Consider the following 17,023-nt stretch of genomic DNA (forward strand, 5'->3'; position numbering starts at 1 on the left):
TGCAGGGCTGCAGAGCTGCAGAGCTGCAGAGCTGCAGAGCTGCAAGTCTCTTTCTACAGAGAATGTTTCTCCTTTCTAGACTCTGTTAGTCAGGGTCATTAAAGGTCATTCTGTCTCTTAAGGTCAAAGGTGCTTCATAAATAAAAACAAAAAATAAAATAAAGTGTTAAGAGTTTCCCTAAATGCCACCTGGCGTGTTTGTGCACAGTTAGCTTCATGAAGCTAAGGTTCTGGTCTTGAATCTGTTTCCGTGTCAGAGTGTTTGTGCCGGAACGAGGAGGAGCGTCTGATCAACCACCTGTTCCTGGAGAAAGGATACAACAAGGAGCTGCGACCCGTGAAGAAGCAGCAGGAGGTCGTGGACGTTTACCTGGCGCTGACGCTCTCCAACCTCATCTCTCTGGTAGGAAACCGGCCAGTTCCTGGAAAAACATGTTCACCTGAAATTAAGGCTGGAACGATTAATCCAGATCAAACAATTACTGAAATAATCAACTAATTCAGATTTGGTTAACTGGAATATGCAGACTTTACAAATGACTAAGAAAATAACATCCTCAGAGCAGCAATAAAGCCAAAGCTGCACACATGCATTTTGCGTTTTAAAATTAAAGCAGCTTTGTCTGTAGAAGGTTTTACCCCAAATCCCCCAAGTAGCAGATTTATCTTCTCCTGCTCAGATTCAAACTCATTTTCATTTTGGGCCATAAAAACGTCATGAATATCTTCATGGACCGATTGGATGTGATGAGAAAACCATTAACAAACTGTTCACCCATCAATAAATAGCTAAAAACACATATCAGGATTTAGAAATTGTTTTGTGATTTTTTTGCATTCAAAATCACAGATTTAAAAATATTTGCTACTTTTTACAATATTTGTGCTGATGTATGAATATAACTTCTTGTAACTCGGTGTATTGATCACTGCTGATATGAGGCTGAGGCAGCAGTGTGGTAAGGTAAGAAACACCGCCACCTGCAGGCAGGAGTTAGCAGTCACTTAAACCCAAAGTTTTTGACCATTTTGCAGAAAATTTGCAAAAAACTCCAAGTCATGAATTAAAGTGAAACAGAGCAGAGATCTGTTGATTTTGGATGAATTTTTGCAAACATGGAATCACAAAAAATGAGAGGCTGAGTCCAGAATAAAAGCTGCTGAGGGCCAGATTTGGCCCCCGGACCTTGAGTTTGACACGTAATGGCACTAAAGGAGTTCTGTTATTGCAGAAAGAAATTCAATTATTTGTTTATTTGAATCTTCTGATGCATCTTAAATATTCGATAAAAAAGTTGAAGCTGTTAAAAAAATCTGTAAAACATGCAGAATTTTTATCTGATTAATCAATCAATAATCATAATAATCAATTACTAAAATAACCGTTAGTTGCAGCCCTATCTGAAAAGTGTGGCATGCAACTGTTCTCTCCGTCCTGCAGCTGCAGCATGATGCTGCCACTACCGTGTTTCTGACATGATGTAACTTTTATCTTTTCTTCTGTAGAAAGAAGTAGACGAGACGCTGCTGACAAACGTGTGGATCGATCACGTACGTTAGAACGTTTTTTATTTTTAATCAAACCAAGCCTCCGGTCTGATCTGCGTTTCTGTGACGCAGGCATGGACCGACTACCGGCTGTCGTGGAACGCCAGCGAGTTCGACGGCATCGAGATGCTGCGCCTGCCGCCCAGCATGGTGTGGCTGCCAGAGATTGTCCTGGAAAACAAGTAAAACTATATTTTATACAAATCAGGGCAAATATTAAACAAAGTTTTGATGTTTTACATTCCTGTAAAATTGCTGGGTTTTCAGCAATGCACTCCTTGGGTTTCCACAGTTCAGAGTGATGTCAGCACGCGCAGGGCGGCCATTTTGTTTGACAAACTTGTTTTACTACAGAGTATTAGTTTGAACGTGGCAGAACTGCACACTCAAAGTATAGATGAATACCACTCTTGTCTAGTTTCTAGTTACTTGAAATTAGACAAGTAAAATTTTATTTTATTTTTCATTTTATCCTCTGAGGGTTAATTATTGGTATGTTCTGTTTCATAAATGCAAAAACTCATTGGATATATTGTTAAAAAAATAAATAGTACATATTTTTTAATAGCACATCTTGTGGGATATGAATAGTTTATGTGGTTGCAGTGATGTCATCGTGATGTCATCGCTCCCTGTGTTTAGTAACGACGCCCAGTTCCAGGTTGCCTACTACAGCAACGTCCTGGTGGACCAGTCGGGTCTCTGCTACTGGCTGCCTCCCGCCATCTTCCGCTCCTCCTGCTCCATCAACGTCAACTATTTCCCCTTCGACTGGCAGAACTGCACGCTCAAATTCAGGTAGGTGGCGATGAAACGGCGCCTCCTGCAGGTCAGGAGACGTAAACGCTCTGTGTGTTTCTGCAGCTCCCTGACCTACAACGCCAAAGAGATCAAGATGCTGCTGAAGGAAGACGGGAACGGAACTCACCAGCACACCGTGGAGTGGATCGTCATCGACCCGGCCAGCTTCACAGGCAACTTTTTATCCTTTCAACTGGAGCGTCCAAACTTTCTGCCATCGAGGCAAAAATTTAGATTCAATCGAAAATGCAGGGCAAAAACTCCCAACCTAAAATCAGGCAAATAAAGTAGCTCGATATTTATTATGGATCCAAAACTTGAAAGTGATTTTTATATATATATATTTTCATATATATATATAATTTGACACTTTTTGTAGAAAATGTATTACATACTACTGCTTTAATTCTGCATGTTGTATTAAAATCCATCCATTTTCTTTACTGTGTCAGGTCGCCCTGGACAGGTCGCCAGTCTGTTGCAGGGCAACACAGAGACAAACAGCCATGCATACACACACAGGGGCAACTTGGAGAGGCAAATTAACCTTTGGGAGAAAACCCACCATGCACAGGGAGAACATACAAACTCCATGCAGAAAGACCAGGGCCGGGAATCGAACCCAGAACCTTCTTGCTGCAAGGCAGTAGCTCTACCAACTGCACCACTGTGCATCTTCTTGTATTAAAATAAATATTTCTATTTTTAAGACATTTATTTCAGTTTAAGAACAGGATTTGCGTGACTTTGTTTCAAAACATTTGCATATTTAGCCAAGTTTCAGAAAGAATAAAAGCTGATTTGGTTACAACAAAGTCGGCTTTTCAGTAAAAGTTTCTGGATAAACTTGGTTTTACTTTTTGGTAAAACTTGGATATGAAAACATGAACATGTTGAGCGACAGAGGAAGGATCTGTGATAACGCTACTTAGTGCACTGAGGATGCAACAGTTTGTCTCTGAAGAAATTCACATTCTAGAACGCAAATTTCTTTGCTAACCATCTGAAAAACATGAATCTTATCTGACTCAATAACCAAAATATCTTCACATTTACATTCACAACTTTTTCTTTAAACCTCTGATATCAATTAAATTAGAAATATTCTGTCACAGAGAAAGGCAGACAAACTCATTATCAAAATGTAATTAAAATCTTAGATTTATTGAAAAACTGCAGCAGGAACTCAGATGGGAATCAAAATGGAGATTAGATTGAGAATAATCTGTAAATTAGGAGCTGATGATGTAAAGTTTGTGCCTGCAGAGAACGGCGAGTGGGAGATCATCCACCGGCCGGCCAAGAAAAACATCTACAAGCACATTCCCATGGAGAGCAACAAGCACCAGGACATCACCTTCTACCTGGTCATCAAACGCAAGCCGCTCTTCTACATCGTCAACATCATCATCCCCTGTGTGCTCATCTCCTTCCTGGCCTCGCTGGTCTACTACCTGCCTGCTGACAGTCAGTGCACAGCCGCTCCGCCTGACCCTCAGCTGCTTTACAAACTGTGAAGGTCACTCAGAGGTCACTCAGAGGTCACTCAGAGGTCACTTAGAGGTCACTTAGAGGTCACTCAGAGGTCACTCAGAGGTCACTCAGAGGTCACTCAGAGGTCACTCAGAGGTCACTTAGAGGTCACTTAGAGGAAAGACTCTCCTGCAAATCTGGAAGATTTACAGATCTGTTAATAATTAAATGAAACTTTATTCTGAAGGTCTGTATATGTGACTTCCTGTGAGGAACAGGAAGGAGTCTTCATGGATATTTATGACTGTTATGGAGTGTCATTCAATAAAACATGACATTTTAATGCAAAGCTGCGTTTAAAGCATCAACTTTGCCTAATTTGGTAAGTAATGACACTTTAATAGACTTTTAATGCAAGTTTTAAATTAAATGTGTTTATTTACTGAGTAAAGCAATGTTGATACTTTTTAAATGGAAGTTTTCATGTAATTTGCATTAAAATAAGATTATTTACAAAAGTTGACAGTTTTAATGGATTTTTACTTAACTTTTAATTCATTTTGCATTAAAATATTTTTATAACTGATACTTTTAATGCACATTTTAATACAACTTTGCAATTAAATGTCATTATTTACCACATAAAGCAAAGTTGACACTTTTTAAATTCACTTTGTATACAAATTTGCAGTAAATATCATTAATTAATTGATTTTAAGGCAACTTTCAACACAACTTTGCATTAAAATGTCATAATTTACTGAATGAAAACAGCTGTAAACATTCATAAAGTCTTCATGTTTATAACAAAACCCTGATTGTCTTAATTTAAACTCCTTCATAATAAAGTGTTAAAACTTGTCAAACTTGTAAACAGTTTTGGTTTCATGCTGCTGAACCCAGGTTTTTTTTTAAGTTTTGTGTTTAGATGAAGATGAAGTTTTGTGTGTTTTTCCTTTAGGTGGGGAGAAGATGACGTTGTCCATCTCCGTCCTTCTGGCTCAGTCTGTCTTCTTGCTGCTGATTTCCCAGCGGCTGCCCGAGACGTCCATGTCCGTCCCCCTCATAGTCAAGTAGGAAAAAACTATTTTATTTTTCAATATCTACAGGAACAAACACTTTAGAGTTCCTGATTGTCTTTAAATAACTTTTTAAAACATATTTTAACGTATTTTCAGTCCAGACTTCCTAAGCTTTCAGGGTGAACTGGAGTTTTTGTTGTAGGATAAAAATAATTTCAGTAAAAGTTGTAACAAAGATTAAGTTGGACTCAGCAGCATTAAATTCGCCTTTTTGGTTCTTATGCTGGTTTCACTTCTAAAACACAAAATTTTACCGAGTATTTGTGGTTTAGATTTTGGTGCAAATAAATGAGTAAAATTAACTTAAAAGTAACTTTTGAGCAAGATATAGAGGTTTGTTTTAAGTCAATAATTCTTTAATAATAATGATTAAATCCACTAGCAGATTATTTCACTTATGCACCAAAAATCTGGAAGAAACTGAAAAACAGCCGAAACACTGACCTCCTTTAAATCCAGGCTGAAATCCCACCTGGGCAGATTCACCTTATAAATGAAACATTAAGCAACATGATTGATAAGTATTGATGGTTTTGATCAATTATTATGTAACATCTGTTTCTGAAGTGAAGCTCTTTGAACTGCCTTGTTGTTGATTACAAAATATTTTCCATGTTATAAATGAAATAATTTACAAGTAGAACTAGAACTTTTGTTTTTCATCAATATTAAGGAAATATTAACTTAAACTCATAAATGTTTCTGAAAAGTTCATTTAGTTTTGTTTCATATCAAACGTGTTCAGATATTTGCAGTAGAAACTAGACAGACATTCATGGAAAGGCTGAATGTCTGATGGAGGTTTACTGATGTTCTTCCGTGTTTCAGGCTTTATTATGTTTTTCCTCAGATATTTGATGTTCATCATGGTTCTGGTGACCATCGTGGTGTTGAACTGTGTCGTCGTTCTCAACCTGCACTTCAGGACGCCCAGCACACACGTCATGTCTGAGTGGACCAAGAAGGTGCAGAGCAGAAAAATCACAACATTTAACGTTTTATGGCTCTCATTTCACACACACCTTTCACACACACTGACAGACAAACTGAAACTTTACACAGGACGGAAAGAAATAAAGGACAGAGAAGTTAAAGTTCATCAGAGGAAAGTAGTAGGAGAACAAATTGAGGACAAATGGTCAGAAAACTGAAAAACTAAATCAATCAAGTTCATTTGATTAATATTGATGAAAAGACAAAACTCCTATTTCCACTGGTTGATTATTTAACGTATAAAATGGGAGAATATCTTGTTATCTATCAGTTTATTTGTGTTGCACATTTAAGCAATAAGGCCTTTTTTGAAAAACACTAAAATAAAACGTCATAAAAACATCATAGAGTCAGAAACAAACTTTATATTTTGATGATTGTTGTCATTAAAATCATCAGTAAATGTTGGTTAATGTTCATTTATTACGGTTCTAAGGTGAATTTGCCCAGGTGGGTTTTCAGCCTTGATTTAAAGGAGGTCAGTGTTTCGACTGTTTTTCAGTTTTCTGGAAGTTTGTTCCAGATTTTTGATGCATAAGTGAAATAATCTGTTAGTGGATTTAATCATTATTATTAAAGAACTGTTGACTTAAGACAAACATCTATATCTTGCTCAAAAGTTTATTTTAAACTAAGTTATTTTCACTAAAAATATTTGGTGAGATTTTGTGTTTTTGCTGAACTTTTAGGATGAACTGCAGTTTGTTCCAGATTTATGGAGCATAGAAGCTGAAGCTTCTCCATGTTTGGTTCTGGTTCTGTTCAGTGATTATAAACTAGCTACAGCATTTTAAAGTCTCTTCATTCCTATTTTAACATTAAATGAATATTAATCAACCTTTTGTCCAGTTTTTCCTGGAGCGGCTGCCCCGGATCCTCCACATGTCCCACCCGGCGGACGACGAGCCGCCGTGGGACGGAGCGTTGCCACGGCGATCCAGCTCGGTGGGATACATCGCTGCAGCGGAGGAATATTACAGCATCAAGTCCCGCAGCGAGCTGATGTTTGAGAGGCAGTCAGAGAGACACGGGCTGTCCAAACGGCCCACGCCCGCCTCAGGTAGGCCAGACAGAACCAGAACCAGAACCAGAACCGTGAGGTCGGTCAGCACCGACAGGCTGTGTGTGTTCAGTGTTGAAGCCGGTGGAAAGCGACGGAGCGATGGATCAGCTGTACGGAGAGATCAAGCCGGCGGTGGACGGAGCGAACTACATCGTCCAACACATGCACAACAAGAACGACTACAACGAGGTGAGAGGAGACGGACGTCTGAGGAAACAACTACTCAAAACTTCAACACTGATGAAGAACTTTATTCAACTGAAAGCTACAAAACAGCCGAGAAAATTAGAGCTTCAGGATTTATCTGGAAAAACATTTTCAAAGTTATCAAAAATACTAGAAATTTGTATAAACATTAGTTTAGCTGTTAGCGCGTTAGCACCACTGCCTGGAGCTTCTTTTCCTGAAACTTGTTTTTTATTTATTTAGGGTTATTTTTGAGTTAATTTCCCATTTTGGCCCTAAACGGGTCTGTTTAGGTAGGTCAGGTTTCCGTCTCCTCCTAGAGCTGAGGTGATCTAGGATCATAGATCTATGTCCGCCGCAGCAGTAGAGTCTAGATCCAGATGTTCTGTGTTTGCAGGAGAAGGACAACTGGAGCGGCATCGCCCGCACGGTGGACCGGCTCTGCCTCTTCCTCATCACCCCGGTGATGACCTTCGGCACCGTCATCATCTTCCTCATGGGGATCTGTAACCACCCGCCCCGCCTGCCCTTCCAGGGAGACCCTCACGACTACAGCGAGGACAACCCGCGCCTGCTGTGACCCGACCCGACACCCGGTTCCGGTTTCACTCATTCTGAGTTTCTGAGGTTGAAGTGAATATTTTATATCTGGTTTCTGTACTTTGAGTTCAGTTTGTGTCTCCAAAACATCAGTTTTATTTAAATTACCTAGAAATAATGCACAGCAAGATCAGTTTTATTTTTTAATGAATGCCATCATTTACTTTTGCATTCACCAAACAGAACAATATAAATGGCATTTTATTATTTATGTAAAAAAAGATTATTTTAGAAAATTGAGAAAAAGTTTTTTTGACAGACAAAAAAATTGTTTCTGATAAAGTTTTATGTTTTATTTCCTGAATTTTCAACTTCTTAAATGCCAGCTATAATTAATGAAGTTGTTTTTTGTTTTCAATAATAATAATAAAAAACTTCAAAAGTCTTGAAGTGTTAAAAAATCCAAACAGATCAAAAAAGTGCTGCTGATTTTCTCTGTTTGCCTTAAAAATCACATGAAATCCTAAATAAAAACAAAAATCTGATTATCACCCAAAATACTTCATTTGACTTCAGATGTTCTTCAGTTTCTATAAACAGATTCATAAATCAAAATGTTCAGGGAATCAGGTGGTTATTAATAATAATCACAATGAAATCACAGGGAAATTAAACTACTGCATGGTTTTTGCTTTAAATGTATAATATTCTATTTTATCCTTTATTTTGTAAAGAGCAATAAAACCAAATAAAAACATGAAGCCATTGTTTATTTTCTTGCTTTAATTTTCTAAACTGATTTTTCTTTATTTGGTTTGATTGATGATTAATAATAATCACTCAAAACTTCCAAAGGAAAATAAAACCACTGCATGTTTTGTGTTTTAAATGTGTAACAAAGTTCATTTCATCCTGTATTTTCTAAACAATAAAACCAGATTAAAGCATGAAGCCATATTTAGATTTTTTTATGGATTTTTCTTTTATTGTTTTGATTGAAAAGTTATAATCATGAGTTCATAAGTTTATTATATTAAATCTGAGAAAAGGAAAGATTTTTCACTGAAAACGAGGATCAGAGCTGTTGGAAACAGGAAACACAGTTAGTTAGTTAGTTAGTTAGTTAGTTAGTTAGTTAGTTAGTTAGTTAGTTAGTTAGTTAGTTAAAGGGCTAAAACTTCTGATTCCACATCTCAATGCAGAATAAAATATAATTATATTAAATCTAATAATAATAATTTTTCATGAGTTTCTCTAAAGTCAAACGATGCAGTGAATCAAACTGTAACTTTAATATTAACAGAGAAAATCTTTTGTTTTCTGTTTTAAATCAACTTGTAAATAAAAAGCAGTAAAAACAAAAAAACATTAAAATCTGATAAATTAATGTTTTAATAAATACGTAATAAGAACAAAACTATTAAATAAACATGTGCTACCAGGTAAAAGATATTTAAGGAAGAAATGTAAAAACAGAATATGCAGTAAAGATAAATAAACTAGGACTCACAAAAAGTTATATTGTAATAAAAGACAGACAAATTAGAAATATAAATTTCCATCTGATGAAAGTTAGCAATAAAGCTGAGCAGCAAATCCCTGAATATCTGTTAAATATATTAACAGTTCAGATGTGAAATAAAGTTACCAAGAAAACTCACAGTAACACGGTGCAAAGTAGAATCCAGTGCAAAAGTGAATCCAGTGCAAATCCACATCTGGTGCTAAAATAAATAAGGTGCATAAGAAAAGTGAAAGATGCTCTAAAGTGAGTCAGGTGTCCTCACAGTGACTACAGTGGCAGAAATAAAGTTAAATAAAGTTGGTAAACAACATTAATGATCCTGAGAATATAAAATATAAAATCAGTAGAAACGAAAAACCTATTTATAAATCAGAATATTGTAATTTGTGTAAATGTTTGGAACAGGTTTGCTGTGAAGTTTCCTTTCACTGATCCTGGATGTGAATGTTACATTAATTTAGAGCTTTTATTGATTTATTTTACTTTCTTTTTGTTTTTGACTTTAACGTAGAAAAACCCAGATAGAAAGGCAACGTAGGGTTAGCTGCCTTGCCCAGAGGCACTCAGGCAAGGCGTGTTTAGGCAAACATTTTGATTGACTACAGCAGCAAGTGTCTCTTTGGCAGCATACAGAGGATTTGTTTGGCCACAATCAACACTCAGCGATGAAGAAGCCATCATTCCAGAAGCAACATAGAAAGTCAGATTGCAGTTTTTAAATTCCTCAGTTTGAGACGCCTCAGATGGTGGCAGTAAAATATGGAGCTGGTCCGCATGCTGAAACCTCCAACATCCTGGCATCTGGTCCTAACATCTGGTCCCTGGGGGCTCGTCCGGGATATATCACCCACTGGGTGCCAGGACAGGACAGGCTGTCCTCCAGGACGCCGCCGGCGGGGTTGAGCGGGAACAGGACATATGTTGGTGGAAGCTCAGAGACGGCCTCCTGCTGGGTTTTCCTGCAGCAACAACTGAAGGGAATTTAAAGAAGGTCACAAACAAGCGTGACTCAACGAGAGAGAAAACTTAACGTTGATTTGATCTGTTATTCTTACCAGAAAGGCTGACCGGGCTGCGGTCCTCTACTCTGTGTCCAAAACACATCAGAGTCATGATTATAATGTAAAAAAAAAAAACAACAATAATAAAAAGTAATGTTTTTGACTAACCTTTAAATACGTGCAGTACAGCAGAACTATCAGCCCAATAATTAAAAGAACAACAAACACCACAGCCAGGATGAGCAGGAGCATGAAGACATCTGGAGGAAACACAAAGTGAGACAAAGTGTCCCCTGTCTCCAGCTCCCATCAGGTCTTTATTCAACACTTTGGACAGGCGCTGCTCTGCGCAGCCTCAGTAGCCTCCTCCGGTCAGGGCGTCATTTGGGGAGAAATAATTAGAAACAGACGGTGATACTCACAGACTTCATCCATGGCGGCGGCGAATGATTCCACGTTAAACATTTTGCTGGCTGAGTTGTTCTGCTCCACCCGAACCAGACATCACAGTAGACGCCCCTCTGCCCGTTACGTCAGCGCGACCGCCATATTGTGAGTGGCAGTTTCTTCTAAATAACAATTACATGTATAATTAACTGATGAAAAAATCAAACAACTTTTTTTTTGTTTTATTGTGAAACAGAAGAGCTGCTAAAGTCTCACAGTGAGGGAACAGAAACAGCTGGACCTAAACCCGCCTCCATGAGGCTCCCACCGCTTTTTAAACGCGTTTCCATCATACTGCCACTCACAATATGGCGGCACCGCCGCTCCTGCTTCGCCAACTCATCCTGCGTATGTATGAGTTCAGCTTCTTATGTACTGCAATAAAAAACACCATAAATCACGAGGAAACAGCGCCATCTGCCGTGGACGTCATGTCATGTCGGATTAATTATTCCGGACTTTTCTGGCTGTATTTAATTCCACATATGAAAACAATATCCTGTATTATCCAGATGTTTGGACTTTAATGATTATATAAAGAAACCACAGAAAACATCGAGTACTACAACAAAAGACCAAAAACCTTCTATTGTCCCATTTTAATGAATATTATTGAACATTTCCATCTATAGGCAAAACATCATAAATATACAACTGAATGAGAAATGCATAAAACATCCATACAATCCATACATAATTCAATATTATCAATGACTATTTTAGTTTTCCAAAGAGCAGAGAGCTGTTGGGTAGAAATAATTCACTGATCCTGCTGAGTCAGTAAAAAGCCACATGAACTCAGCAGCAGTTTGGTTTATTCTAATGTCTTTAAAACCGACAGACAATTTCTGGTTTGGCAACATTTGAGTAAATGTTGCTATTCTCAGGAAACATCAGCAAACAAAGTGAGTAAAAATATATTTTATAAAACTACAAAAACTCATGAAGAACATTGAACATATTTCTGTTTGCATTTAGAAACAGATTAAAGCCGCACAAATACAAACGTTATCGTTAATATGGTGACATCATAGTTTAACAACAGAAAGTTTTAGTTTCATGGTAACATTGAATTAGTGCAAAGAAAACCTTTAGGAAAGTTGGAGAGCAGCTCTAAGGTCACTGCAGATAAATAAAATAAAATCACACCGGAGTAAATTTCTGTGATCAAACTTCTGAGCAAAACTCAGAAGTTTTAAAACTAAATTCATATTTTTTATTAAGAAAAGGAAAATAACAGTTGTTCATGACTAAAGGCAAAAATAAAATTCAGCTCTTTTGATGGTGTTTTAACTGAAGCGGTTTAGTTCAGTTTGATGAAGCCGTTCTGCAGAGAAGCTTCTTCTTCTGTGGTGACGCTTCGCTTTTAAACTGCTGTGTGAACCTATCAGAGTAAAACAGGATGTTACAGATGTTAGTCCAGCAGAAACCTCCTGATGCTGCTGATTTTATTCCTGTGATCAAATATTATTTAAGGATTTAGAATTTTCCACAAATTTGCTGTAAGTTTCAGATTTTTGGTGAAACTGTGACTAGAACAGACCAGAAGGTTGAACTCTGACCTCATGTCGTCTGCTGGCATTTTGCAGCGTCTCCATCTGGAGGTTCTGGTGGTTCTGGATCAGACACATGTGGGTCAGAACAGGAAGCAGCGACTCCAACCAGCAGCTGAAATGTGAATGTTTCTCACCTTTTTATAGACCATCAGGGAGGCTATGAGCAGCGCAGCTAACAGGATGATTGTCAGCAGACAGGAGACGATTACTGTGACCCCGCTGTGACCTCCTGAAACACAAACAGTCTAAACAGTCTCAGTGTCCATAGGCAATTTTAAATCTAAGCTTATTGACATTATTTGTGGAGTTCCCCAAGGTTCCATCTTGGGGCCACTTTTCTTTAATATTTACATGATTCCACTACTTCAAATTATACAACAAAATAATATAGATGATCATAATTATGCAGATGACACACAGTTATATATTAGTCTATCGCCAGGGGACTACAGTTAGGTACATATACTTACTAAATGCATCGAGCAGATTAATGTCTGGATGTGCCAAAATTTCCTCCAATTAAATATAAACAAAACTGAAGTGCTAGTGTTTGGACCAAAAGAGCATAGATTACAAATGATCACCCACCTTCAATCGATTGGCTTAAAATGTTCTGATAAAGCCAAAAATTTGGGAGTGATGATGGATCCAGATTTAAACTTTGACAGCCACATCAAATCTTTCATAAAAACTGCATATTATCATTTAAAAAATATTTCCAAAATTAGATGATTGATGTCCCTACAAGATTCTGAAAAACTAATTCATGCCTTTGTCTTTAGCAGGCTCGATTACTGTAATGCCATTTTTACTGGATTATCAAAAAAAGCAATAAAACAGCTGCAGCTTCTTCAGAATGCAGCTGCAAGAGTCCTGACTAATACAAAAAGGGATCAACATATCAGTCCAGTTCTGAGATCGTTGAACTGGCTCCCAGTTGCTAAAAGAATAGAATTTAAAATCTCTTTATTGGTGTATAAAACTCTACATAACAAAACCCCAGATTATATTACGGATCTTCTTCAGCCCTACATACCTCCCAGACCTTTAAGATCAACTGAGTCAAACCTATTAGTCATTCCGAGAGTCAGAACAAAATACGGGGAAGCAGCTTTTAGTTTTTATGCTCCAGCCCTCTGGAATAAGCTTCCGGCTCACTGCAAGTCTGCCCCAACTTTGAGTTTATTTAAAACAAGGTTAAAAACATTTCTATTTGAAGTTGCCTATTCTTGAATTTTTTTTATTTTGTTACTTGTCTGATTGGTATTGTTTCTCTGTAAAAGCACTTTGAATTGTCTTTGACTGAAAGGTGCTATATAAATAAAATTGCCTTGCCTTGCCTTAAACAAACTGGCAGCATCTTTAAAACACAGCGAGGAGAGAAAACACCTGCAGAACCTCCAACTCCTCTGGGAAAACCGGGATTAGGAGGATATTCATGGGAATATTGAAGCATTCTTGAGGTCAGACACTGATGTTGGACGAGAAGGCCGAGCGAGGCCAGCGGCCAGATCAGGTAACTTCTGCCTCTCCAAATAAACTGATTCTGATTTGTTGCTGAAATCTGATTTTTTTTCTCCATGATTGTTGAAGCTACCAATCAAATCAGCAACGGTTTACGACCCAAAGCGATCCACAGAAGAACGCTGACGCCACAGAGCAGCGCTCTGTTCATGTAAGGAGACGTTTATGGATTGTTTTTAAAGTTTGACAACAGATCAAGAAGGAAGCTGATCAGAGGAAGGTTAACAGCATCGGCCTTCAGCTGCAGCTCCTGTAGAGACTGACTGGATGTGGAGTCAGAAAGAAGAGCAGTGGTGATGCCTTCACTGACTCAGACTGCTTCAGAATTTCATAATTATAATTTTCAGATATTGTTTACATCCTGATTTATGACCCGTGTTTCACATTACTGATGTAAAAGTCTGACAAAATGTGATATGATGGTTCAGACTGCAGACGGTTTGAAACGATTAGATTCAGCTCTGCATATGGAAGCGGTGAAACGGTCGCATCCTCCATGAACGTAGCCTAAATCTGGGACAGGAAGGAGCCGTCTCCATGGCGCCGCAGCTCAGTTCGCAGTGAATTTATCCAAAATGTGGAACAACTCCTACAGAACAGCCCCACAGCAAGATCTTCCCTCCACCAAACTTTCCACTTTGACACCCATCCAACCCAGACTGCTCTGTCAGATCACCAGACCCAGAGGCGTGATTCGTCCTTCCAGAGAACTTTCCTCCACCGCAGTAGAGCCCAGAGGTGGCTGTTTGCACCAGCAGAAGCATTTTTACTCACCTTCACCTGTTCAGGTAAATCTGCCTGAGACACAAAGCGTCTGACCTGTTTTAGACATCAGAGTGTCAGAGACTGCAGGCACAAGCATCCAGACAACAAATTAGATAACAATGATAGAAAATGTTAAACTGTTTTATTTTCTTCACAGTTTAGGACAGGCGTGTCCAAACTGCGGTCCAGGGGCCATGTGTGGCCCTTGGGAGGAGTTTTTTTAGTTAAAGAAACATTAGTTTTCAAAACCTGACATAAATTATTCTTTTCTATTTCACTTCATGAACATATTCCATGACTAAATCACAAAAATGATTAATTTATAATAAAATTATGTAGCATTTTAATTATTGATTTTGTCCACAGTGCAGAAGGTTTGGACTTCCTGGTTTAGGAGTTTTATTTCTCATCAGATGAAACAAAAACATAAAAATGAAGCTGATTCATGATTTTCTCCTCTTTCATCTTGAACCTGAATAAGTTTCTGGTTTTGATCTGACCTTCCTGTGTTTTCAGCAGGATGTTGGTGATGAGCGTCTGCTCTTCATCGCTGAGCTCACAGCTGTAAACTCCGTCCTGATTGGAGGACAGGCCGCGCAGCGCGAGGCTGCCGGACGCCGAGACGCCCTCCACCCGTTTCCTCCACCCGTCTGAAGCCGTGAAGGCGGAGCCGGCTGCCTGGGTGTCGATGACCTGGCTGTGGTTGAACCTCCAGCTGACAGAGAAGTTCTGGAGGGAGGAGTTTGGAGCCGAGCAGGGGATCGTTGAAACGCCGCCCCGAACACTGGCAGCTGGAGTCGGACAGGAAAAACACACTGAAAGGCACAGGAAATATCTGAAAAGTGTGGCGTGCATTTATGTTCAGCCTCATTGAGTGAATATTTCATAGAACCACCTCTACCAGGTTTACATGTTTCTGCTCAGACTTCTTACTAAAACAGCTCAAATCCAGTCGGATCAGAGAGAAACTGCATGGAAATCTAATTTCAAGTCCTGCTGCAGAATCAGAAGGCAGAGGAATGTTTTTCCAACCTTCTTCTTCTTCTTTGGGTGAAATTCTCATTTCTCTTGTTACAGCTTAAATTGATTATTAGTACAGAATGCCGTCCTGATGAATCTAAAGTCCAGAAAACGTAGAATCATGCAGTCTCCCTGCCAACCAAGCCCATCATCGCTGCCAGCTCAGCGTTTCCAGGCAGAGGAAGTCAGCAGTGAATCCTTCGCTTTCTGCTCATCCAGAAAATCCCATCACCGTTTCCCTGGAGTCGCTTTGCAGAGGCAGAAGCAGGAAAAACAAAATGTTCATTCTTTGCTGCTGCAGCCAGAAAAACCCAGCAGATCGGATCCGACACAGAGCAGAACTCAACCAGACTGGCTCAGCAAACTGACGTTTCAGGCTCACATTGATGTTTTTATTAGTGATGCATTGTGCGAAAGTGAAGCTCTCCAATCTCTGTCTCTGCTTTAAAGATAAACGGTTTTAGTTTCGCTGAAGAGAAGCTGGAAATCAGAGGAAACAGAAAGAAAAACACAAAATCTGACCAAGAATTTTATTATAGTTTCTACTGTAAATATTTTAGCAAACTTTAAATAAGACAAAACTAAATTACAATTAATAATTCAACAAGATATCAGAGCTTATTTAAAGTCGATAATTATTTCATTGTGATGAACAAGGTCTAGCTCTGCTCAACTAAAGTTTCTCAATCAGTGACTGATGTTTTTATGACTTTATTGATTCAAACACTTTGAACTTCTTTGTTCAAATGTGCTAGATTGATTGGCAAATTATTTCACTTAGCATTCAGCTTCTATGCAACACAAATCTGGAACAAACTTCCAGAAAACTGCAAAAGAGCTGAAACACTGAGCTCCTTGTTAGAGCTGCTTCAGACTAATAGTGAATGAAACATTAAGCAACATATTCAATGTGAGGAACTCATCTAATGTTTATTCACTTGTTGACTGTAAAACTTTGTAGCTTTGTGTTTTTATGGTATAAAGCACCTTGAACCATTTTGCTGCTGACATGTCATACAAATAAACTTGATTGATAATATTGGAAAAACTAAAATAATCTTCCAGTAGATCTAGTTCTTGTTTTTAGCAACATTAAGGAATTATTGTGTTAAATCAGGTACCTATAAATATCACTGAAAAGTTACTTGCATGTTAGTTTTTTTTTAGATATTTCATAAATATTTGGTAATATTTTGTGTTTTTGCAGAGTGAATTTTACTCACATAGTTCCCTGAACGTTGCTCTCCTCTGGTTCCTCCTGGTTCTGATGCTGCAGCTGTAGTTCAGATCTGGACCATCTGGACCCGTCAGAGAGCTGCTGATGTCATAAAGCTGATCTTCAGTTTTCTGGATCCTGGTTGTTTCATTCAGAGTCGTGTTGGATGGAGGCTCAGTGGACCAGGTGAGTTCAGGTTGAGGGTAGATCCCCTCTGAGCTGCAGGTGATCCTGTTTCCATCCTGATGGATCCTGATGTCAGAGACTGGAGCTGCAAACAGAA

The 17,023-nt window shown here is 38.5% G+C and overlaps 2 protein-coding genes across 2 annotated transcripts in view; one reads left to right on the plus strand and one right to left on the minus strand.

Annotated features, from left to right (window-relative positions):
• Window positions 1-7,923, plus strand: part of chrnd (cholinergic receptor, nicotinic, delta (muscle)) — a 13,767-nt gene extending 5,844 nt beyond the window's left edge. The window contains exons 2-12 of the mRNA XM_015020750.1: window positions 258-403; window positions 1,507-1,551; window positions 1,621-1,730; window positions 2,191-2,346; window positions 2,413-2,522; window positions 3,616-3,816; window positions 4,784-4,895; window positions 5,755-5,869; window positions 6,747-6,957; window positions 7,031-7,149; window positions 7,544-7,923. Coding sequence (XP_014876236.1) covers window positions 258-403; window positions 1,507-1,551; window positions 1,621-1,730; window positions 2,191-2,346; window positions 2,413-2,522; window positions 3,616-3,816; window positions 4,784-4,895; window positions 5,755-5,869; window positions 6,747-6,957; window positions 7,031-7,149; window positions 7,544-7,726 — 1,508 coding nt within the window. The 3' untranslated portion in view covers window positions 7,727-7,923. The remainder of the gene's footprint in view (window positions 1-257; window positions 404-1,506; window positions 1,552-1,620; window positions 1,731-2,190; window positions 2,347-2,412; window positions 2,523-3,615; window positions 3,817-4,783; window positions 4,896-5,754; window positions 5,870-6,746; window positions 6,958-7,030; window positions 7,150-7,543) is intronic.
• A 3,291-nt stretch (window positions 7,924-11,214) lies between these two features.
• LOC106938629 (uncharacterized) lies at window positions 11,215-17,018 on the minus strand (the record flags this gene model as incomplete). Its single annotated transcript, XM_015020748.1, has 5 exons — window positions 11,215-12,043; window positions 12,222-12,275; window positions 12,350-12,444; window positions 15,005-15,295; window positions 16,748-17,018. Coding segments are annotated over 5 exons (729 nt in total), but the record flags the coding sequence as incomplete, so codon positions are not given.
• Between the last annotated feature and the right edge of the window lie 5 nt (window positions 17,019-17,023).

The sequence above is a fragment of the Poecilia latipinna genome, unplaced genomic scaffold (genome assembly GCF_001443285.1).
Source record: "Poecilia latipinna isolate Pla-1442-1.1 unplaced genomic scaffold, P_latipinna-1.0 Scaffold2647, whole genome shotgun sequence".
In the NCBI taxonomy this organism is placed as follows: Eukaryota; Metazoa; Chordata; class Actinopteri; order Cyprinodontiformes; family Poeciliidae; genus Poecilia; species Poecilia latipinna.